General features: G+C 32.4%; 4 protein-coding genes across 4 annotated transcripts; all 4 read right to left on the minus strand.

Moving 5' to 3' along the window:
• Positions 1-5,908: 5,908 nt before the first annotated feature.
• LOC108217002 (transcription factor TCP20-like) lies at positions 5,909-6,448 on the minus strand. The gene has a single exon (XM_017389855.1). It carries the CDS (start codon positions 6,446-6,448, stop codon positions 5,909-5,911), a length of 540 nt encoding a protein of 179 aa, XP_017245344.1.
• Positions 6,449-13,546: 7,098 nt separating this feature from the next.
• LOC108217011 (transcription factor TCP9) lies at positions 13,547-14,011 on the minus strand. Its single transcript, XM_017389865.2, has one exon. It carries the CDS (start codon positions 14,009-14,011, stop codon positions 13,547-13,549), a length of 465 nt encoding a protein of 154 aa, XP_017245354.2.
• Positions 14,012-21,504: 7,493 nt separating this feature from the next.
• LOC135149914 (transcription factor TCP9-like) lies at positions 21,505-22,056 on the minus strand. The gene has a single exon (XM_064086060.1). The coding sequence runs from the start codon at positions 22,054-22,056 to the stop codon at positions 21,505-21,507; it is 552 nt and encodes a 183-aa protein (XP_063942130.1).
• A 2,095-nt stretch (positions 22,057-24,151) lies between these two features.
• Positions 24,152-24,691, minus strand: LOC108217028 (transcription factor TCP20-like). Its single transcript, XM_017389883.2, has one exon. The coding sequence runs from the start codon at positions 24,689-24,691 to the stop codon at positions 24,152-24,154; it is 540 nt and encodes a 179-aa protein (XP_017245372.2).
• Between the last annotated feature and the right edge of the window lie 777 nt (positions 24,692-25,468).

The raw sequence follows: 25,468 nt of genomic DNA on the forward strand, positions 1-25,468 counted from the left end.
TTTGAAATAAAATATGTATCTTACATTTTCAATATTATCTCTTTATTTGATTATGATAGTGATTTTATCACTAAGCTTCTATTTTTAATTTTACTTAAATATATAATCGTAACCATTTCAAAGAGAATAAGATTTTCAAGGATAATTTTGCATGCCTTTAATAAGATATTCGGCATCATTCATATCCTCATTTTCATAGGCATTTTCAGAAAAAATTTAAATATTATTTTCGACATTCTTGTATATATCAAATGTCTCACCTCCTTTTTTAGTCTTTTTTTATACTTTCTAGAATCATATTTTGCTTGAGAACATTAGTTCATGAAACACATTGTTACGAGGCCCAGAGTAATAATCGTATAATCCCCTCCTTGCATCCATAAATCTCATGGTAATAATTTTTCTCAATAAACATATTTAAATTATAAACTTATAGAAATATGCATAACCTCAAAATGTCTTTGTACATCCTTAGTGCATTCAAGAAAATATTTAATTTCAAGGTATCCGTTAAAAGACATAAAATCCACTTTTATTTTTTAAGGATTTTTTCACCATCATTTTAATAGTGATCTGTATATGTATATGGATTATCCGGCGGAAGAATCCTATTTTCTTTAGAATGACTAAAATCATTACATTTTATGAGAAAAATTTTCAACTCTATTTTTATTGTTTTTAGTTTTTTCTCTTTCATTTTTTGTTGAAACATGCGTTTTCACTCACTAACATAGGTACACAGTGAAAAAAGTTGGATGGAATATATTTTAATTTATAATAGAATACATGAATCTATCATTACGAATTCGAACACGATAAATTTATAATTATTGAGAAAAATTAGAAAAGTCTCAAGAGTGTTTTGATATTGTTTGTACATATGAAATGATTAAATGAAAAATTGCATCAATTTACTTAAATGATAAAATCAATTCTAAAAATTATTTGTTTGGTATATATAATAAATAAAAAATATATTAGAAAGATTAATTAATCACACCACTGAAAAATAGCCATCAATATTAATAAAAAGTGATATTTACATGCTGCATATATTAAAATTATTGATACATATCATTCAATATGTAATGTTCAATCCATTTTTAATTATTTTTTAAATATTGAGATGATAAATGAAACAAACTATACTTGAAATATATAAAATATTCATTTCTGCATTTCATGTATAATTATAAAATGAGAGAAATTTATTTTGAAGCAAATTTTGTAAAACAAAAAATATCCTAACCTTGTAAATTCTCATCACTCTCCTCTCATTCAACGTTAACTCCCTTATAATCAAAATTCTCTTCACCAAATCAGACCCGCCCCCTTCACTAAATCAGACGTAGTCTTGTATCATTCAAATGCCCCCTTTACGAAACCTGATCTTCTTGCCCATCAATACCACCTCATCATACTCTTCCTCAGCATCAGAGCTCACCCTCGCTTCGCTGGTCTGGTTTTGGTTCGGCTCCGCCCCATGCGGTCCACCCATCCTCATTCCATTTTCCGCCGCCATCCCATACCCTGGCACAGACACGGGGCTGGGGCCCACAGGCGCAAGTCCCGAGGTCTTGGAAACATCCTCAGCAGCTCCCTCTTTCCTCTCGGGGACTCTGAGGGTCCCATCAGCAGTTACAGTAGCAATAGCAGGCACTGTTCCTGTTCCTGTAGCCCTAATAATTGCGGGCTCCGCTTGTTGAAGAAGCCACTGGATTGTTTCACCATCAGTGGCCAAACCCAACTCTTTGGTCAGTTGGAAGACCCGAGTAGCACAAAGAGTGGGCATTCGGATCCTACTGCCCCGACCCTCAACCTTGGTATGCAGGTCTTTCCTTGGTGCCGGTTGAGAAGGACCACCGCTCACTTGAGAATCACCTTTGAAATCTTTTTGTGAAGACATGTTTTGATACATACATACTATCATGGCGATACTCATGTGTATATATATAGCAGTCGACAAATCTATACATGTGTTATGTATATGAAACGTAAGTCCAGATTTTTGTTATATGATGCGGACGGTATCTGGCCATATCATATGTTTTGTGCAATGTTTACTACTTAAAAATCTTTTTAAAACAAAGATATTATTTTTTATATTCTTAAAATATTAGTAACATATGCTTTGGAAAGAATCATATAAAATCTACCGGGAAGTTCCAGTGCTACCACCTATCATTAGATTCATACGTATTAGTGGATCATTTGAAATAAAATATGTATCTTACCTTCTCAATATTATCTTTTTATTTGATTAAGATGGTGATTTTATCACTGAACTTTTATTTTTACTTAAATATATAATCATAACCATTTTAAGGAGAACATGAGATTATTATTATTATTATTATTATTATTATTATTATTATTATTATTATTATTATTATTATTATTATTATTATTATTATTATTATTATTTCATGAGCCTCTCACAGAAAATATATATCATGGATCCCAGAGCTCGTTATTTAGCTCAAAATGAGTTGTCCTTTGCAGAAACATAACATAGATGACTAAGTATTTTTTGTATTACAATGTATTTTTAATATTTTTATTTTTATAATTGATATCACCTTAATATAGTTTATTTTGATGAATCCACCCAAAAACAATGAGTGCTTGACAATTAAAAAAATTATTAATATAGTTCAACAATATTAAATTAGTTGTTACAAAGTTATCTCTTATATTTAATATTTAATTTTAATAATAATAAAACTAATATATTTATATGACAGTTCAATATATATAAGAATATAATTTTAGATATTAGTTTTTAATTTCTATATGACGTATTATTAACTAATAACATGTATAATATTTTTTAGTTTTCTCAGATATATACAAATATTTGTCTAAGCCTAACACATAAAATATAAAATAGGCAGCTCGTTATTGATGAGTTCAAAGAACTATACGTATATATGCACGTGCCCACCTACTTTTCATATATTAATAACTAGTTGAGAAGCCGCGCGTTGCGGCGGGCTATAAAAATTATATTAATGATTTAATATTAATATTTGTAAAATAAAATAATTTTGTGGCTGTATATAAAAAGTATATTAATGTTTCAAAATTAATATTTGTAGAATAAAACAAATTTCTTTATAAAAATCTTGATGTAATGCCAATACTAATATATAAAATTGCAAAATTGGACTATAATTCATGGTGAAAAAATGAAAATAAATTTATACACGTAAGTAATAATTTAAAGCATGACGAATCTTAATTTTTTTTGTTTTTTTTGTGAAACGTAAACATGTTCTTACATTATCACATTCCTCCAATTTTTTTTTGAATTGATTGTGCACAATAACATCTAACTTAAATCTGTGCTATCCTCTTAAAAGTTGCTTGAATGGAGCAAACATATAATGGATGAATAATTTTTTTCATGTATACAAAGTAAATCATATAAAAATTAACCATGTCCGATAAACTAAACAAATATTATAAGAGAATAACCAACAAACATACATCAGTAATAACAATTTATTGATATCAACCATCAATATCATGTCAAGACTATATTCTTCAATATCATGTCAAGACTATATTCTTTTCCCTTGTTTGGATTTCTCGACTCCAATATAACGGTCTATAACTACCTTTGCTTGCAAGAACCTTTATCTTTTTAATACTGTATAAACAGCCTTCACTTATCATTGAAGATTAACGGCACCTCCGAGTTAGAAATCGAGCAAGAGAACTATCACCAGAGAGAGGAGGTTATGTTTAGATGATCCAATATCCTATAATATATAGGGGTATTTATAGGTCACTCTTTCCCATAATTAAATAATCTGAAACAAATTCAAATTAAAACTTTCAAGCTATTATATTCCATAAATAATTTGAAACAAAATCAGATTCTAAAACTTGCTTCTAATATACCCGAAACTAAAAAAGGTAGTTCTAATTTTTGATATTTTTCATCCAAAAATTTCAGAAAATTAAAAAAATAGAACGGAGCGATGTGAGAGCGTCACCTACACACCACTCGCTTCTTTTTTTAAAATCAAGCAAGAGAACTATCACCAGAGAAAGGTATAGGTTTGTGGTATACACGCCACTCGCTTCTCTTTTAAAAATCGAGCAAGATCACCAGAGAGAGGTAGGTTTGTGGTATAGAGAGAATGAGGAGGTTGTGTTTAGATGATCCAAAACCCTACGGGTATTTATAGGTGTGGGGAGACTTGTGTGCTACACTTTTCCATAACCAAATAATCCGAAACAAAATCAGATTAAAACTTTCAAGCTACTATATTCCATAAATAATCTATCTTTCCCATAATTAAATAATCTGAAACAAAATTAGATTAGAACTTTCAAGCTACTATATTCCATAAATAATTTGAAACAAAATCAGATTCTGAAACTTGCTTCTAATATACCCGAAACTAAAAAAGGTAGTTCTAATTTTTGATATTTTTCATCCAAAAATTCCAGAAAATTAGAAAAATAGAACAGAGCGATGTTAGAGGCGCCACCTACACGCCCCTCGCTTCTCCTTTATATAAGTATTTTGATTCCATAACTAAATAATCCGAAACAAAATCAGATTAAAACTTTCAAGCTACTATATTCCATAAATAATCTATCTTTCCCATAATTAAATAATCTGAAACAAAATTAGATTAGAACTTTCAAGTTACTATATTCCATAAATAATTTGAAACAAAATCAGATTCTGAAACTTGCTTCTAATATACCCGAAACTAAAAAAGGTAGTTCTAATTTTTGATATTTTCATCCAAAAATTCCAGAAAATTAGAAAAATAGAACGGAGCGATGTTAGAGGCGCCACCTACACGCCCCTCGCTTCTCCTTTATATAAGTATATTGATTTAGGAATCGGCTTTTATATATATATTTAATATTTAATTTTTTTGAATCCTTTGTAAGTGGATATATATTATTTTGTATTGCAAAATGTAAACTATGTTAATGTCTTTATGTATTATTTATTTAAATTATTATGCCCTTTCTAGAGAGTGTCATATGTGATGATTTTTTGATCGTTTATGTAGTTTTTTTGTCATTAATTAGAGATTGTATAATTTTTAAATAACTTTGTTTCGTTGTGATTCCTTATTTCCCTTCTTTTCTCTCCCTGGATCTTTATTTTTTCATTTTCGTGGACTTTATATATTTTAATTGGGTTTTCTTTTCGTTCATTAAAGAAAAGTAACCAAATTTCCGGTGCCATCTGCATCACCTTTGATTAATCGTAGACTTATTTGAATAAGACTTCTATTTTTCTTTTTTTGATTCGCGAATTTAACTTTTACTTCAAGTTAAATTTTTTATCTAAATTTTTGTGAGACATCTATAATGCCCTCTGGTTATATGAAAGATCTTATTATTATGAAAGAAATTCTTGCTTTTAGTATTGTATTCCCATACAATTAATTGACGTGAAAGTATCAAGTATATTAAAAATATATGATGTAGTAAAATGTATCAAATATATCTTATCTAATTGTGTTTTATTAGTAAGAAGGTGAAATGATATTCTATCAATTATTTTTTTATTAATTAAGGGGTCATTTTCTTTTTCTTTTAAGGAATTAAAGGGTCATTTGGTTAACCTTAAATTAAAATAAGTGTTTTTTGCGATTAAAGTATTTGATAAATAAGTAGAACTCGTAAAATAAAAGACAATATTCTCAATTTTTATAAGTATTTCTTGAGTTTTACATAGAAAATACGAATAAATACTTATAACTCGCTAGAAACGGGATTTTTAAGCCCCACCAAACAACCCCTACCACTGAAGCAAACCTTAGAAATTCGACACACACGACACTTTATAAAATAAAATAAAATTGAGGACCCCCAAAACTCTAAAAACTCTCCATTCCTCCCCGGACATTCAAATGTCATTCCATCCGAGCTAACGCTTCTGGTTCTGGCCTGACCACCCCGGGGCATACGGACCCGGCATCCTCATGCCAATGCCACGAGTGAGAGCCAGCGGCACAGGCCAAACCTGTTGCGGCTCGCCTCCATCTTCAGGCACCATAAAAAATCCTTTCCCTGGTACAAACACGGGATTGGGATTCCCAGGCGCAAATCCCGCGGTCTTCGGAACAGCATCCTGGCCAACAGCCTCAGCTTTCTTTTTCTCAGGGACTTCCAGGGCCTCAGAAGAGGCACCAGCAGCATTAGCAGACAGATCTGCAGTGCCAGGCCCCTGAACCATGGACTCCTCCGCACGTTCTAGAAGCCACTCAACAGTTTCACCTGCGGACTTGAAGCCCAAATCTTTTGTCAATTGGGAGATCTGAGCAGCACATGCAGCGGGCATTTTGATCTTCCTGCCCCGACCCTCCACCTTGGTTTGCTTGTCCTTCATGGGTTTTGGACTAGAACTGGTTTGTTGGGATCCGCTGTTGGCTTGGGAATCACTGTCATAATCTTTAACTGTAGACATGATTGCTTAATACAATTCTCCGGCAATGCGTACAACATTCTTTATATAGTACTCTGGACGAGGTGTTATTAATTACGTGCATATATCAAAATCTGGTAGATATTATATCGATACTGTATTTTGTTAAATCTGGGGGTCCCATGGTATATTATACGTTTCCGGTGTTGATTGTCGAACAGATATAATCTTTTAATGGATATTATTATCCGGTCAATTACCATTTTCTATATTCGATTATCTAAAAAAATTATCTATTGTTATGTAAATTGTAAGGGGTCATGCTAGCTCGTAATTACGTATTCAGTTGAGATTTTAATGATTATTATATAGTCTATGAATTTTAATGTATTATATCTGATTTTGATTTTATGCGGATTCAAGATAAAATCTCGCGGAGTTGATGTAGAGTATTTAGGATTTAGGCACAATACTTCAAAATCTCATCAATTTTGGTATAATTTCAAATATCATAAATAGACTGAACAATCGTACAAAATTCATCATTTTATGAAGGTCAGAATAATCCATCAACATTTGAATATCATCATATTTTAATATTTTGTAAATAATCTCAATTGAATAACATGCATTGCTTACTATGGATTTAACTTTTTCAGAATTTACGCAAGCTGTAAAAAGCATGCATCCAGACAAGGCCAGTGGTCCGGATGGATTGAATCCAGCCTTCTTTCAGCATTTTTGGGGTCTACTTGGTGAAGAAGTTTTTAAATGCTGCTACCAGTGGTTGGATGAGGGTATTTTTCCAGCTGAAATGAACGACACTACCCTGGTCCTTATTCCTAAGAAAGACAATGTTGATGATCCCAAAGATCTTCGGCCAATAGCCTTGTGTAACGTGCTTTAAAAAATTTTATCTAAGGTTTTGGCGAATCGACTACAAAAGATTCTTCCAAACATCATCTCTGAGGAGCAGTCTGCGTTTGTGTCGGGGCGTAATATCACAGATAATATTCTTGTGGCTTTCGAAATCCTTCACTACATGAAACGGAAGCACAGTGGGCAATAGGGGGAGGTTGCTTTAAAGTTAGATATCAGTAAAGCCTACGATCGAGTGAGTTGGAACTACTTAAGAAGCAGAATGAATGGTATGGGTTTCTCGGAGAAATGGATCAAATGGGTCATGCTTTGTGTTTCAAAATTGTCATACTCCATAGCCTTTCAAGGCTCATATATCGGTCCCATAATCCCAACTCGTGGACTCCGTCAGGGTGATCCTTTGTCACCTTATTTGTTCCTGTTATGTGTAGAAGGGTTATCTAATTCTCTAAAGGAAGCAGCTGAGAGTGGTCGTTTGAAGGGTTGCCAAATTAGCAATTCTGCTCCCTCGATAACTCATCTTTTGTTCGCCGATGATAGCTTCCTATTCTTTAAAGCCACTAACTGTGAGGCCTCATCAGTGAAGAACCTGCTAAATGCTTATGAACTGCGGTCTGGGCAAGCTGTGAATTATCAGAAATCGGCTATTTTCTTTAGCTCAAATGTTCGCATGGATAAGCAACTGGAGATCAAACAAGAGCTTGAAGTTTTTAAAGACATAGGTGAGAGTAAGTATCTGGGTTTGGCTTCGTTAATTGGCCGATCCAAGAAAACTGTCTTCAGATATCTAAAGGACGAAGTGGTTCAAAGAATCAAAGGGTGGAGCTCGAGATTGTTGTCCCGTGCTGGAAAGTTGGTGTTGCTGAAGAATGTAGTGCAAGCTATTCCTGCTTATGCCATGTCCTGTTTTCTTATTCCTAAGTCGCTGGGTCAAGAGATTCAAAAGGCAATGAATGCTTTTTGGTGGCAGACTAGCTCGACAAACAGCAAAGGCATACGTCTTCCGGCAGAAGAGCGCGGCTCGAGACTACTCTTTCAATTCAATCAAAATGAAAGGCAAGCAGGAATTTCACCCACAGGCTAGCTTGGAATTGAATATGTACTTCAAAAAACAGCGGGGGTCTGGGATTTCGTGATATTCATGGTTTTAATTTAGCACTCTTAGGGAAGCAGTGCTGGAGCTTGATTACTAGACCTGATGCTCAAGTAACGAGAATATTAAAAGCCAGGTATTTCCCTTCGTGTCATTTTCTTCAAGCAAGCAGAACAGGGGGGCGAGTTATACATGGTCCGGGATTTGGGATTTGGGAGGCGAAAGAGGAAATGAAGAGTGGGTTGGGGTGGGTTCTGGGGGACGGGAAATCCATTAACATTGGTTTGGACAAATGACTGAGGTGTAAGGAGAATTTCTATGTCAATGACTTAGCCACAAGTAGTCAAGCCAAACGCTCGAAAGTGTGTGATTTTTTCAAAGAGAACAGTAAGGAATGGGATGTGGACAAAGTTAATCTCCACTTTAGTTCTGAAGATGCTGCAGCTATTGTTCGTACCCGTATTCTACAAGGGTGTACTAGAGACAGGATTGCTTGGATCCATTCTAACAATGGACAGTACACAGTGAAATCAGCGTATTATCAATGGTGTAAAAATCAGACTAGGGTTGACGATTGTATGCCATCAGGGGGTGGAAGAAGATATGGTCTTTGCCTGTTCCTCATAAGGTTCGAGTATTTATTTGGAGACTCTGCAGGAATAATCTTCCTCTTCGCTACATTTTAAGAGGGAAAGGAGTGCCGGTCACCATAAGCTGCCCTATGTGTGAGGGAGAGGTGGAACACTTGAGGCATCTCTTTTTTGAATGCAGGTATGCTCAGGAGTGCTTGAATCTGAAAGGCTTAAATTACGATTTGAGTAATGTGGAATATGTTTCAAACTGGCTGCTTTCTGCTCTGGCTAATAACTCATCTGATGAAATGGTAAACTGTCGACGGCTCTCTGGGGTATATGGTTTGCTAGGAATAAATGTATTTTTCAGAACAAAGTTATGCAGCCAGCAGTGAATATTTCTTGGAGTCAGAAACAGGTGGATGATTGGCAAACGGCAAACAGGAAACCCAGTAGTAATCATGCAGCTGGAGATACCATTCGAGAAGAAAGGGTTCACAGAGGGAGGCCTCCGGACGAGGGATGTTTCAAGGTCAATGTCGATGCGTCAGTGGTGGAGGGGCATAACTCTTTTGCTCTTGGCATGGTTCTTCGGGATGATCATGGGCCGTTTGCTGCAGGAAAAACAATGCAAGTAGCAGGGAACGTGTCTGTTATGGAGGCTGAGCTAACATGAATCTTGGAAGCTTTGATTTGGGCTAAGGAGATGACGGAGGGGAAGGTGATGATTGAAGGTGACTCACTCTTGAGTGTCACAGCAATTAAGCAAGGTCAGTGTAATCTTCTGGAGATTGATGATCTTCTGCAGCAGTGTGATGATTTGCTAAGTGGTGATGGTCGTTTCTCTATTAATCATGTTAAAAAGCAGGCAAACAAGGTAGCTCATAGTTTAGCTAGATACCCTTGTGAGCTCAATGGCTTTATCTTTTTTTCGTCTCCTCCATCTATATTGTTGGAGACTCTATTGTTGGAGGATTTGATCTATTAATGAAATCTCATTTTGTTTCAAAAAAAAAAAACATCAGTTTATTGATCATAAGTTAAAATCATGATTGAATACTACCATATTTTTTAGCATAATTTAAAATCCTAATCGAATACTCCAAGATTTTGATACATTTTTTAAAATCCGAGTTGAATATCTTCGGATTTCATTAATGAAATAAATATTTTATAAACCGAATTGAATACACCCCCCAACATGATATATTGATTTTTTTTATGGAAAAAGAATGTAATGAGAATAATATGCTCAAATGTTTAGCCATACATTAGCATAAATTTTAAATTCATTAGAAAAGATATATATAGTACTATTATAAATTTCTTATTCACGCTACAATAGAGCGGCTAATTTCGACTGTCAGAAAAGATATATCATTTATCAATATCTCTCTTCCATATGTTGGGTATAGTAAATGTGTCAAAATGGTCAAATCCCAAATATTTCTTCAAAAATTTGGTCAAGCTCCGATCTCTGAATCAAAAATATGTTGATCCAAATGCAAAAACTTGCCCATCAAAGACTCCAAAAAGATCATGATTTGTTAGATGTATTTTCTAATTATACTTGTAAACTCACTTGAAGTCTTCACGCTACTCGATGTGGGACTCAGATATTACAAACTCTTTCATTTGAATTCCTAACGGTCTCGTCTTACTAAAATGGATAGACCGTAAACCCATATAGTACCTGTCTTCATCTTGGCAAAACAAATAGCACATAGCTCAGATTGTACATTTCCAACTATAATTAAATAATACAGATTCCAAGTCTTTTCCCGTAAATAGGGCCAAATTCCAATTCCGAATTCGGTAAGTTGCAATATAATGACCTAAGTGTACGTTAAGCTCTCTATAAGTCCATCTCAAACCCAAGAAGATATGATCTATTAATGAAATCTCGTTTTGTTTCAAAAAAAAAAAAACATCAATTTGTTGTGAAGTGCTTGTTTTAAGCTTGATTGTACACAAGGAAATGTAGCTATCACTTGTGTTTCATTTGTATCATCGAACTAGCTAGTTATATATAGTGTTTCTTTGGACATTCTGTAACCAGTATGGCAATGTCTTTCATTCTTTTTACTCTTCTTAAGTTAGCAACACAATTCCGAGAATACACAAAGTACAGGTCTGAAGATCCAAAGTTCTTGATTTAAAATTTTTTAGCTAAACTATTATGCGCCTGGTATATGCGAAACTGGTGTGTTAATTGACCAATTCTTCTAAAATCTCAGGAGGGCTTAACATGATCATATTACATTCTAACATTCCCTCTCACCCGAAAGTCCATTTATGGGTTGAGAGTGGATCACCACGCTCATCTTTTGGGGCATAACATCGCCTAACTCGAGTCTCCCACGAGCCTAAACTCTAATATCATGTTAAGGAGCCAATTCTCCTAAAATCTCAAGATATTAGGATGAGGATTTACCAAGATCATATTATATTCTCACATAAGGCAATGCACGTGTATTAATATCCAAATATTAATACACATCATGTCATGCAGGGGAACTGTTCAAAACCTGGCCGGAGCGAACCTGATATTTTCGGTACTGATACTGGACCAGATCGGAAAAGAATCGACCCCGACCAGCCTAGACCGGAAAGGACGGTAGGTGATAATGACACTTTAATATTATTATGAAAACAATTATCTGATCATACGTTTTAATTTTTAATCGTTCAGCAATGTGTGTGATGAAAATTAAGTATCTATATTGAAGGCTAAAATGCCTGTTGGGTGTTGATTGTTGCGTGGTGCAATCAGCTGGTTCTGGTATTAATTTCGACGAGATAGTACGTCGAAAATAATTAATTTCGATCATATCCTGAATGTTATAGGCGTCGAAATTAGTTAATATATCAAAAAATGTAATGACAACACTGCACATGTCATAAACAACATGTGCACATAGAAATATTAAATAACACAAATAAAAATAAGGAAACCGGTCCATTCCGGGGATTTTCCGGTTGGACCGGACCACATATACATTATACAATGTTTTTAAATAAAAAATTAATGTTTAAATTTTTATTTAATAAAGAAAATTTGTAAAAATAAGTTTTAAGACTATTTTATATACATCTTGTAATGCATGTTAATCAAAGAAAAAAACTTTAAAAAAAATGAGACGGAATAAATATTACTCCCACTGTCCCTTTCATTTTTTTTACGGTTCTTTTACATTGCTCGGAACGCATTTTGAGGCGCATATAAAACACAGTTTCATAATTTATTTTTCAAACTTTTTTTATATTAAAATTTAAACATTAAATTTTTGTCCAGAAAAAAAAAAGTTCAAAATAATTTATCAAACTATATTTTATGAGAGCATTAGAATGTATGTCAGAGTCCTCATCACCCACTAAACAATTGAAGGGGCGAATGGAGTATTTAACAATAAAATTGAACATGTTTAGCAAATGTATTTTAAAGCTATATACATCTAAGTATCTAACACATTTAGGTACTGTTTGGGGTTGCTGTTGCAGACAGCAACAGCAGCTTTTTGCTGAAAAACAGGTGAAAAACTGTTTTATAAATATAAAAGCAGCTTTCCCGAACATCAGTTTTTAGCTGAAAAGCTGCTGTTAGAAAAAGCAGACCCTCCCATTCTTTTAGAAAAAGCTGCTTTTCAGCTTTTGCAGAATACTGTTATAGATTTCATTATAAAACCTCACCAAAATCATTATTTTTTTATATTATAACTCAAAATAAGTAAATATCAAAAAATTAGTAAACAGTTATCTGATTTCCACAACAGCACTTATTTTACCAACACTTTTTCTGACAACACAGCAATTTTTAACAGCACTCCCAAACAGACCCTTAAAGCAAATTAAAATAAATAGTAAACAAAAATAATTGTATTTGGCATATTAAACGATTCGGAAACAGAATCGCTCATCATATAGCTTATTTATTTGATTTTCAATACGATTGCATAATCAATTGGATATTTGTCTAACGAAGTTTATTTCAAATTAGTAAAATTTGGTCCCAATTTGTTAAAAAGAGGCCCACAAATCAAATACTCCCTTACCAAAATCATCATTATTTAATTATCAAAAATTGTCCTATTATACAATTATATACTCTTTAGATATGCAACTAGACAATATGCAAAGATTTGTTAAAAATACATATCTAGAAATCACAAAAATTTCACATATATATATAGATGAAAAACACACAAATACATGTAAATTGTCATACAAAAATGATGAAGACAACAACATATTACAGATATATAAAGAGACTAATTAAGTCAAGTTAATCAAATGACACATATTTGATAAACAAACTCAAAAGTTTGAGATTATTATCGTGGATAATAAAAACTCAATTTTGAGATGAATGAAGAAGACTCAAGTTATCTTGAAAAATTGAAGTGTTTCTAGCCAATTTCATTTATATGATTTTCGATTATTATTTTTATAAGTTACGAAACAAATTATAGAAATACGACACACACAAAACTCCCTTTAAAATAAAATTATTAAAATTAAAGGATTAAGGACCCACCAAAACCCTTAAAACATTCAAATGTCTCCAATACGAAACAAAAACATGTCATTTCATCGGACCTAAGGCTTCTGGTTCTGGTCTGACAACCCCGGCGCATACGGACCCTGCATCCTCATGCCAATGCCACGAGTGAGAGCCAACGGCACAGGCCACACCTGCTGTGGCTTGCCTCCATCATTAGGCACCATCCAAAACCCTTTCCCTGGTATAAACACGGGAGTGGGACCCACAGGCGCAGATCCCGAGGTCTTCGGAACATCATCCTGGTGAACAGGCTCAGCTTTCTTTTTCTCAGGCACTTTGGGGGCCTCAGAAGACGCCCCACCAGTAGCATTAGCAAACTGATTCGCAGTGCCACGCCCCTCCGCACGGTCTAGAAGCCACTGAAGAGTTTCATCTTCGGACTTGAAGCCCAAATCTTTCGTCAACTGGGAGATGTGAGCAGCACATGAAGCGGACATTTTGATCTTCTTGCCCCGACCCTGCATCTTGTTGTGCTTGTCACAATCTTTAACTGGAGACATGTTTGCTACACACAACTCTCTGGCAATGGACAACAGTCATTATATAGTAGCTGGACCAGGCGTTACGTGCACATATCAGAATCTGCTAGATATTATTTTGATACTGCATTTAGTTAGATTTTGTGGGTCCAATGGTATATTATACGTTTCTGATGTTAACTGTCGAATAAATGTATTCTTTTAGTGGGTTTTTATTATATAGTCGATTATCTGTTTCAATATTTGATTTTCTAAAGAATTATCTACTTTATGTAACGGCTTCATGCCAACAGTAATGACATAAAATATATAATAAAATATACTGAACAATCTCTTGAAATCCATCATTTTATGAATTTCAAAAATATTCATCAGTATTTGAATATTTAACGGATTTTATGGATACTAAATAATATAAATTATCATCGAATTTTAAGAATAATTTGAACTCCTGATTAAATACGATCATATTTTGTACCATAACTTAAAATCCTAATTAAATACTCCAAGATTATGATACATTTTTTAAAATCTGAGTTGAATGCTACCAAATTTCATAAATGAAGTCTGTAAGGGTTGGTTCAGCTGTTTAAAGAGGGGACTTGTATCTTTTTGGTCACGGGTTCGACTCTCGAAGGGAGGAGAATTCGTGATTATACCTCGTGGTCAGAGCCGTTTAAGTACGGTTTACCTCGTTTGAAGGCTATTACGTGAGCTTTTGCTCAGTGCGCTGTAGCGGCTGCGGGTTCCCACGTTAAAAAAAATAATTTTTTTTTCATAAATAAAAAAATCTTTTAAATCTCAACTGATTACACCATACCCTTAAAACATGATATATTGATTTTTTTATGTGGTAAAAATAATGTAAAGCTGACATGTTTAACTCAGAAATGTTTGCTACATACAATTCTATGACAATGCGTACAATTAGGGACAGCAAAATAATCTCATCCGACGGATATTCGATTTGAAATTCGAAATTTTGGATATACCGAATCCGAAATTTTAGATTTGAAGAATTTAGATTTTTTTGTATTTGTATTTTGATTTAAGTATTTACTGATCTGATATTTGATGCGAGATCCGAAATCCAAAATCGATTCTGTAATTGTTTTTAGTGTGTGTATACGCTAATGATCATATATAAACCACTAAATGCGAACTTTAAATATAAATCAAGGAAAACTAGGCCCTAATTAGCATTCAACTAATTTTTTAATAATAATTTATTTATATATTTAATAATTAATTATTAAATATTTTATTAATTCACTAATGTGGGGCCCACGCGTGGGCCCACTTAGCATTTACTTAATTATATTAAAAAAACTAAATACTTATTTATTTATTATGAAATTATTAATTTAGTCACTAATGTGGGGCATCCACGTCGGGTCAACTTAGAATTTAATTAATTATTTAAAAATTAAGTAAAAAATATCAATATATAATTATTAAATTATAAATTAATTCACTAATGTGGGGCCCACATGTGAGGTCCGCTCACCATTAAATAATATATTAAATAAATATTGAATAAATAATTAACTAATTCACTGATGTGGGACCTATATGCGGGGCCACTTAGCATTGAATTCATTACTTGATATGTTAAATAATTAATTTATTCTAACGTGGGGCCCACATAGTATTTGATTAAATATTTAATAATAACATAGATAAATATTTAAATTAAATTATTAGTTAATTCACTAATATGGGGTCGCTTAGCATTTAATTAATTATTCATTCATTAATTAATTCACTAATGTGGGACCCACATGTGGGACCCACTTAACATTCAATTAATTATTTATTTAACGATTTAAATAATTATTTATTAAATAAGTAATTAATTTACTAATATGGGGCCCACACGTGGGGACCACTTAACATTTTATTAATTATTTGATAATTTAGTATTTAAATATTTATCGAATAATTATTAAATTATTAACTAAGTCAGTAATGTAGAGTCCACGCATGGGGCCCGCTTAGCATTTATTTAATTAAGTAATAATTATTTATTTAAATATATTAATAATTATTTATGAAATAATTAATTAATTCACTAATGTGGTATCCACTTAGCATTTGGTTAATCATTTAATAATTAATTACTTAAATATTCATTAAATAACTAATAATTATTAATTAAGTAACTAATGTGGGGCCCGCACTTGTGGTCGAATTAATTAAATATTTGCCATTACTTATTTAAATATTGAAATAATTACTAACTAATAACCAAATATTTAAATATTTAAATATTGAACCACACATGAACCACTTAGTAATTAATTAATTATTTGTAAATTAGTTAATATATATTATATAAATATTATGGGCCCACTTGCCTTAAAGTAACACTAGCCTTACAACACAAAAGCAAAAGACGTGTACCATAAGTGGGGACCGCCCCCAGTCTCCACTTGACAGTGTAGGTCCATCTGTGGGGTTCACTTGTCAGAGTGGGACCCACTTTTTTGGAGTAAAATTTTGTGGGTCCCACTTTTGGGACCACTTTTGCTGACGTGTATGGTTGTGGTGCCCAATAAAAATAATAATTAACTAAAATATTTGCATAATAATAATACGAAGTGTTACAACATGACGGCCTTATTGTAACACTAGCGTTTTACTACAACACAAACGCTCTATAATAATTGTAAGTGGACATGTAATTAATGTAACTTTATTTCATTAATGTAACAATAGGTCCAAAAAGTATGTCTCCGGTAACACAAAATAAGCGTTACAGTAGAAAAGAGAAAAGTGTCTTATTTGCTCATCTATCACGTAGTGTATACCAGTGGTAGGTATATTCCCATTTCTCTTTTGAATTTTTTGATGAAATTCAGCTAACAAAATACATATAAAATCGTGAATTTTTTTGGATACATATCTGACTTGTAAAATATCAAGAATATCCATACTCACGATATATCTTTCTACCTTCTCAATATATTTAAGAAAATTTTAAATCTCAAGATTTCCACCAATTGTATGAAGATCCATTTCTTTTCATAAATTTTTTACCTTCTCAATATTCTGATTGTGAATGTCTATATAGGTTATCACATACATGCAAGAACCTTATTCTTTTTATAATGATCAACATCTCTTTATTTGTTGAAGCAAAATCCTTCAAATCTATTTTTCGTTTGCTCTAGTCTTTATGTCCTTCACATATTGTTGACTCTCTATGTCACAAGCCAATAAATCAGGTGATTGAGAACAACAAATAGTGTGAATGAACGTCAATACGTAATAAAAATACATGAATCCACCCGACCAAATTCGAACATGATAGATCTTGAGTCCATAAAAAATTAGAGAATATTTGAGGTTTTTTTTTATTTTTTCAAAGATTGTTTAGAATACATCGTCTATTGTTTATACAAGGACGTACAAGACTGATATGAAATAAAAAAAAAACTAATTGAAGTCAGATAATATTAAAATAGCATGATCATGTAGTTTTGAGTAAGATCATGAACACAGTCCAAACCCAACGACCGAATATTGTGAGAAACACTTATTTGCCGTGATTGTGCGTTAGTTCTCAACATGATCATGTATTCTGTAAATACCTTCTTACTATTCATTGCATTCTCAACATAATTTTCGGGCAAACCCTTTTATGCCAAGTTTTTCTTCGAAATAAAGGAGATCTTGTCCAAAATCAGTCCCTTCCACTTGTGAAAAACTCGACATCTAATTAGCATATGAATATAAAAGAACGTAACCATAATCAAGTTCAAGTATTTTTTTCCCTCCATTTCCCTCTTTGATGATATTTTATCTGAAAAACACCTAAATAGAGTTCTATACTTTAACTCCTCAAAAATTTCATCTGACGGTAACGACATTTCTAGAGTTAGCATAAAATAATCTTGATTAATGTCATTAAGTATGAATCTTAAATGTCATCATTACAAAGCTCATTTATTGTACCAAGTCAAGTCAAAAATACAAATGATCAATATAATACACACTAATTTTCCAACGAAATCAAAGCATACATCATATTATTTTTGTCATCGATGAATTCAATAGTGTCCAATCCACCTTACAAAAAAATGGTATCCTTTCCATCAAGTTCTATCCGACTAATATATATGGTCCATCCAATTCTATTTTACATGCATCTATATCAATATCAACAAAAACTGTAGTATTGATCTTGAAATTTTGAGAACTCACCATGCATAATTCTTGAATTAAATTTTGATGATCCAAATTCCCAATCAAATTATAAAATATCCAAGGATAGGTTTTACATGCTTTTAATAAGATATTCAGCATCACTCCTATCCTCATCTTCATAAGCATTTTAAAAGTTTTTTAAATAATATTTTTTATCCTTGTACTTATCTTCTTCTTTTTAGATACAAAACTTCATCACTCAATGTCTTACCTCTCTTTTTTTTTCCAGTCTTTTTTCTTGTACTCTCTACAATATTATCTTTTGCTTGAGAACATTAGTTCATCAAACACATTATTACGAGGACCATAGTAATAAACGTATCATCCCCTCCTTCATCTAGCTATAAATCTCTTGGTTATAATTTTTCTCAATAAACATATTTAAATTTTAAAGTTATAGAAATATACATAACCTCAAAATGTCTACGTACATCCTTAGTGCATTCACGAATATATTTAATTTACAAAGTATCCATTAAAGGACATAAATTTCATTTTTATTTTTTAAGATTTTTTCACAATCATCCTAATAGTGAATCTGTATATGAATTATCACGTAGAAGAATCCTATTTTCTTTAGAACTACAAATATCATTATATTTTACATAATAAAAATTTTCAACTCTATTTTTATTGTCTTTAATTTTTTCTCTTCAATATGTTGTTGAAACATACATGTGTTTTCACTCGCTAATATAGATACACCTTCAAATTAACTTTCCACATAAAGCCATTAATCATTAAAATCCTTAATTATACTATCATTTGACAGTAAAAAAGGTTGGATGAAGTATATTTTAATTGGTAGCCGAATACATGAATCCATCATTATGAATTCGAACACTATAAATTTATAAATAATGGAAAAAATTAGCAAAATCTCAAGATTGTCTTGATATTGTTTGTACATACCAAACAATTAAAATGAAAAATCGAATTAATTTACTTAAATCGTAAAGTCAATTCTAAAAATTATTTGTTTGGTATAATAAATAAAAAATCTATTAAAAAGATTAGTCACATCATCAATAAAAAAATGATATTTACATGCCTCATATATTATAATTATTCATACACATATATAGCAATACTCAATACGTCATGTTCAATCCACTTTTTTTTTTTTTTTTTAAAAATATTGAGATGATAAATGAAACAAACGATACTTGAAATATATAAAATATTCATTTCTGCGTTTCATGTATAATTATAAAAGGGGAGAAATTCATTTTGATGCAAATTTTGTAAAACATAAAATATCCTAACCATGTAAATTCCCATCACTCTCCTCATTCAACGTTAACTCCTCTATAATCAAATACCTTTCACCAAATCAGATCCCCGCCCCCTTCACTAAATCGGACCTAGTGATCTTGTATCATTCAAAGGCCCCCTTTACGAAACATCCTCAGCAGCTCCCTCTTTCCTCTCCCGGACTCTGAGGGTCCCATCAGCAGTTACAGTAGTAATAGCAGGCACTGTTCCCGTACCTGTAGCCCTAATAATGGCGGGCTCCGCTTGTTGAAGAAGCCACTGGATTGTTTCACCATCTGTGGCCAAACCCAACTCTTTGGTCAGTTGGAAGATCCGAGCAGCACAAAGAGTGGGCATTCGGGTCCTCCTGCCCCGACCCTCCACCTTGGTATGCAGGTCTTTCCTTGGTGCCGGTTGAGAAGGACCACCGCTCACTTGAGAATCACCCTTGAAATCTTTTTGTGAAGACATGTTTTGATACATACATACAATTGTGGTATGTACAAATCTATACATGTACTTGAAACGTAATTTTTTGCTATCGTTGTGGACTACTTAAAAATCTTTTTAAAACAGATATTATTTTTTATATTCTTAAAATGATTAGTAACATATGCTTTGTAAAAGATCATATAAAATCTACCAGGAAGTTTTATTACTACCACCTATAATTAGATTCATATGATCATTTGAAATAAAATATGTATCTTACATTTTCAATATTATCTCTTTATTTGATTATGATAGTGATTTTATCACTAAGCTTCTATTTTTAATTTTACTTAAATATATAATCGTAACCATTTCAAAGAGAATAAGATTTTCAAGGATAATTTTGCATGCCTTTAATAAGATATTCGGCATCATTCATATCCTCATTTTCATAGGCATTTTCAGAAAAAATTTAAATATTATTTTCGACATTCTTGTATATATCAAATGTCTCACCTCCTTTTTTAGTCTTTTTTTATACTTTCTAGAATCATATTTTGCTTGAGAACATTAGTTCATGAAACACATTGTTACGAGGCCCAGAGTAATAATCGTATAATCCCCTCCTTGCATCCATAAATCTCATGGTAATAATTTTTCTCAATAAACATATTTAAATTATAAACTTATAGAAATATGCATAACCTCAAAATGTCTTTGTACATCCTTAGTGCATTCAAGAAAATATTTAATTTCAAGGTATCCGTTAAAAGACATAAAATCCACTTTTATTTTTTAAGGATTTTTTCACCATCATTTTAATAGTGATCTGTATATGTATATGGATTATCCGGCGGAAGAATCCTATTTTCTTTAGAATGACTAAAATCATTACATTTTATGAGAAAAATTTTCAACTCTATTTTTATTGTTTTTAGTTTTTTCTCTTCCATTTTTTGTTGAAACATGCGTTTTCACTCACTAACATAGGTACACAGTGAAAAAAGTTGGATGGAATATATTTTAATTTATAATAGAATACATGAATCTATCATTACGAATTCGAACACGATAAATTTATAATTATTGAGAAAAATTAGAAAAGTCTCAAGAGTGTTTTGATATTGTTTGTACATATGAAATGATTAAATGAAAAATTGCATCAATTTACTTAAATGATAAAATCAATTCTAAAAATTATTTGTTTGATATATATAATAAATAAAAAATATATTAGAAAGATTAATTAATCACACCACTGAAAAATAGCCATCAATATTAATAAAAAGTGATATTTACATGCTGCATATATTAAAATTATTGATACATATCATTCAATATGTAATGTTCAATCCATTTTTAATTATTTTTTAAATATTGAGATGATAAATGAAACAAACTATACTTGAAATATATAAAATATTCATTTCTGCATTTCATGTATAATTATAAAATGAGAGAAATTTATTTTGAAGCAAATTTTGTAAAACAAAAAATATCCTAACCTTGTAAATTCTCATCACTCTCCTCTCATTCAACGTTAACTCCCTTGTAATCAAAATTCCCTTCACCAAATCAGACCCGCCCCCTTCACTAAATCAGACCCAGTCTTGTATCATTCAAATGCCCCCTTTACGAAACCTGATCTTCTTGCCCATCAATACCACCTCATCATACTCTTCCTCTGCATCAGAGCTCACCCTCGCTTCGCAGCTAACGCTGGTCTGGTTTTGGTTCGGCTCCGCCCCATGCGGTCCACCCATCCTCATTCCATTTTCCGCCGCCATCCCATACCCTGGCACAGACACGGGGCTGGGGCCCACAGGCGCAAGTCCCGAGGTCTTGGAAACATCCTCAGCAGCTCCCTCTTTCCTCTGGGGGACTCTGAGGGTCCCATCAGCAGTTACAGTAGCAATAGCAGGCACTGTTCCTGTTCCTGTAGCCCTAATAATTGCGGGCTCCGCTTGTTGAAGAAGCCACTGGATTGTTTCACCATCAGTGGCCAAACCCAACTCTTTGGTCAGTTGGAAGACCCGAGTAGCACAAAGAGTGGGCATTCGGATCCTACTGTCCCGACCCTCAACCTTGGTATGCAGGTCTTTCCTTGGTGCCGGTTGAGAAGGACCACCGCTCACTTGAGAATCACCTTTGAAATCTTTTTGTGAAGACATGTTTTGATACATACATACTATCATGGCGATACTCATGTGTATATATATAGCAGTCGACAAATCTATACATGTGTTATGTACATGAAACGTAAGTCCAGATTTTTGTTATATGATGCGGACGGTATCTGGCCATATCATATGTTTTGTGCATTGTTGACTACTTAAAAATCTTTTTAAAACAAAGATATTATTTTTTATATTCTTAAAATATTAGTAACATATGCTTTGGAAAGAATCATATAAAATCTACCGGGAAGTTCCAGTGCTACCACCTATCATTAGATTCATACGTATTAGTGGATCATTTGAAATAAAATATGTATCTTACCTTCTCAATATTATCTTTTTATTTGATTAAGATGGTGATTTTATCACTGAACTTTTATTTTTACTTAAATATATAATCATAACCATTTTAAAGAGAACATGAGAATATTATTATTATTATTATTATTATTATTATTATTATTATTACTATTATTATTATTATTATTATTTATTTAATATTTCATGAGCCTCTCACAGAAAATATATATCATGGATCCCAGAGCTCGTTATTTAGCTCAAAATGAGTTGTCCTTTGCAGAAACATAACGTAGATGACTAAGTATTTTTTGTATTACAATGTATTTTTAATATTTTTATTTTTATAATTGATATCACCTTAATATAGTTTATTTTGATGAATCCACCCAAAAACAATGAGTGCTTGACAATTAAAAAAATTATTAATATAGTTCAACAATATTAAATTAGTTGTTACAAAGTTATCTCTTATATTTAATATTTAATTTTAATAATAATAAAACTAATATATTTATATGACAGTTCAATATATATAAGAATATAATTTTAGATATTAGTTTTTAATTTCTATATGACGTATTATTAACTCATAACATGTATAATATTTTTTAGTTTTCTCAGATATATACAGATATTTGTCTAAGCCTAACACATAAAATATAAAATAGGCAGCTCGTTATTGATGAGTTCAAAGAACTATACGTATATATGCACGTGCCCACCTACTTTTCATATATTAATAATTTAGGAATCGGCTTTTATATATATATATTTAATATTTAATTTTTTTGAATCCTTTATAAGTGGATATATATTATTTTGTATTGCAAAATGTAAACTATGTTAATGTCTTTATGTATTATTTATTTAAATTATTATGCCCTTTCTAGAGAGTGTCATATGTGATGATTTTTTGATCGTTTATGTAGTTTTTTTGTCATTAATTAGAGATTGTATAATTTTTAAATAACTTTGTTTCGTTGTGATTCCTTATTTCCCTTCTTTTCTCTCCCTGGATCTTTATTTTTTCATTTTCGTGGACTTTATATATTTTAATTGGGTTTTCTTTTCGTTCATTAAAGAAAAGTAACCAAATTTCCGGTGCCATTGCATCACCTTTGATTAATCGTAGACTTATTTGAATAAGACTTCTATTTTTCTTTTTTTGATTCGCGAATTTAACTTTTACTTCAAGTTAAATTTTTTATCTAAATTTTTGTGAGACATCTATAATGCCCTCTGGTTATATGAAAGATCTTATTATTATGAAAGAAATTCTTGCTTTTAGTATTGTATTCCGATACAATTAATTGACGTGAAAGTATCAAGTATATTAAAAATATATGATGTAGTAAAATGTATCAAATATATCTTATCTAATTGTGTTTTATTAGTAAGAAGGTGAAATGATATTCTATCAATTATTTTTTAATTAATTAAGGGGTCATTTTCTTTTTCTTTTAAGGTATTAAGGGGTCATTTGGTTAACCTTAAATTAAAATAAGTGTTTTTTGCGATTAAAGTATTTGATAAATAAGTAGAACTCGTAAAATAAAAGACAATATTCTCAATTTTTATAAGTATTTCTTGAGTTTTACATAGAAGATACGAATAAATACTTATAACTCGCTAGAAACGGGATTTTTAAGCCCCACCAAACAACCCCTACCACTGAAGCAAACCTTAGAAATTCGACACACACGACACTTTATAAAATAAAATTGAGGACCCCCAAAACTCTAAAAACTCTCCATTCCTCCCCGGACATTCAAATGTCATTCCATCCGAGCTAACGCTTCTGGTTCTGGCCTGACCACCCCGGGGCATACGGACCCGGCATCCTCATGCCAATGCCACGAGTGAGAGCCAGCGGCACAGGCCACACCTGTTGCGGCTCGCCTCCATCTTCAGGCACCATAAAAAATCCTTTCCCTGGTACAAACACGGGATTGGGATTCCCAGGCGCAAATCCCGCGGTCTTCGGAACACCATCCTGGCCAACAGCCTCAGCTTTCTTTTTCTCAGGGACTTCCAGGGCCTCAGAAGAGGCACCAGCAGCATTAGCAGACAGATCTGCAGTGCCAGGCCCCTGAACCATGGACTCCTCCGCACGTTCTAGAAGCCACTCAACAGTTTCACCTGCGGACTTGAAGCCCAAATCTTTTGTCAATTGGGAGATCTGAGCAGCACATGCAGCCGGCATTTTGATCTTCCTGCCCCGACCCTCCACCTTGGTTTGCTTGTCCTTCATGGGTTTTGGACCAGAACTGGTTTGTTGGGATCCGCTGTTGGCTTGGGAATCACTGTCATAATCTTTAACTGTAGACATGATTGCTTAATACAATTCTCTGGCAATGCGTACAACATTCTTTATATAGTACTCTGGACGAGGTGTTATTAATTACGTGCATATATCAAAATCTGGTAGATATTATTTCGATACTGTATTTTGTTAAATCTGGGGGTCCCATGGTATATTATACGTTTCCGGTGTTGATTGTCGAACAGATATAATCTTTTAATGGATATTATTATCCGGTCAATTACCATTTTCTATATTCGATTATCTAAAAAAATTATCTATTGTTATGTAAATTGTAAGGGGTCATGCTAGCTCGTAATTACGTATTCAGTTGAGATTTTAATGATTATTATATAGTCTATGAATTTTAATGTATTATATCTGATTTTGATTTTATGCGGATTCAAGATAAAATCTCGCGGAGTTGATGTAGAGTATTTAGGATTTAGGCACAATACTTCAAAATCTCATCAATTTTGGTATAATTTCAAATATCATAAAATAGACTGAACAATCGTACAAAATTCATCATTTTATGAAGGTCAGAATAATCCATCAACATTTGAATATCATCATATTTTAATATTTTGTAAATAATCTCAATTGAATAACATGCATTGCTTACTATGGATTTAACTTTTTCAGAATTTACGCAAGCTGTAAAAAGCATGCATCCAGACAAGGCCAGTGGTCCGGATGGATTGAATCCAGCCTTCTTTCAGCATTTTTGGGGTCTACTTGGTGAAGAAGTTTTTAAATGCTGCTACCAGTGGTTGGATGAGGGTATTTTTCCAGCTGAAATGA

The sequence above is a fragment of the Daucus carota genome, chromosome 1, assembly GCF_001625215.2.
Source record: "Daucus carota subsp. sativus chromosome 1, DH1 v3.0, whole genome shotgun sequence".
In the NCBI taxonomy this organism is placed as follows: Eukaryota; Viridiplantae; Streptophyta; class Magnoliopsida; order Apiales; family Apiaceae; genus Daucus; species Daucus carota.

What these genes read in the sequence shown, in the direction of transcription:
- LOC108217028 (XM_017389883.2), bottom strand. Translation starts at nt 24,691, where the DNA reads ATGTCTACAGTTAAAGATTATGACAGTGATTCCCAAGCCAACAGCGGA.
- LOC108217002 (XM_017389855.1), bottom strand. Translation starts at nt 6,448, where the DNA reads ATGTCTACAGTTAAAGATTATGACAGTGATTCCCAAGCCAACAGCGGA.
- LOC135149914 (XM_064086060.1), bottom strand. Translation starts at nt 22,056, where the DNA reads ATGTCTTCACAAAAAGATTTCAAAGGTGATTCTCAAGTGAGCGGTGGT.
- LOC108217011 (XM_017389865.2), bottom strand. Translation starts at nt 14,011, where the DNA reads ATGTCTCCAGTTAAAGATTGTGACAAGCACAACAAGATGCAGGGTCGG.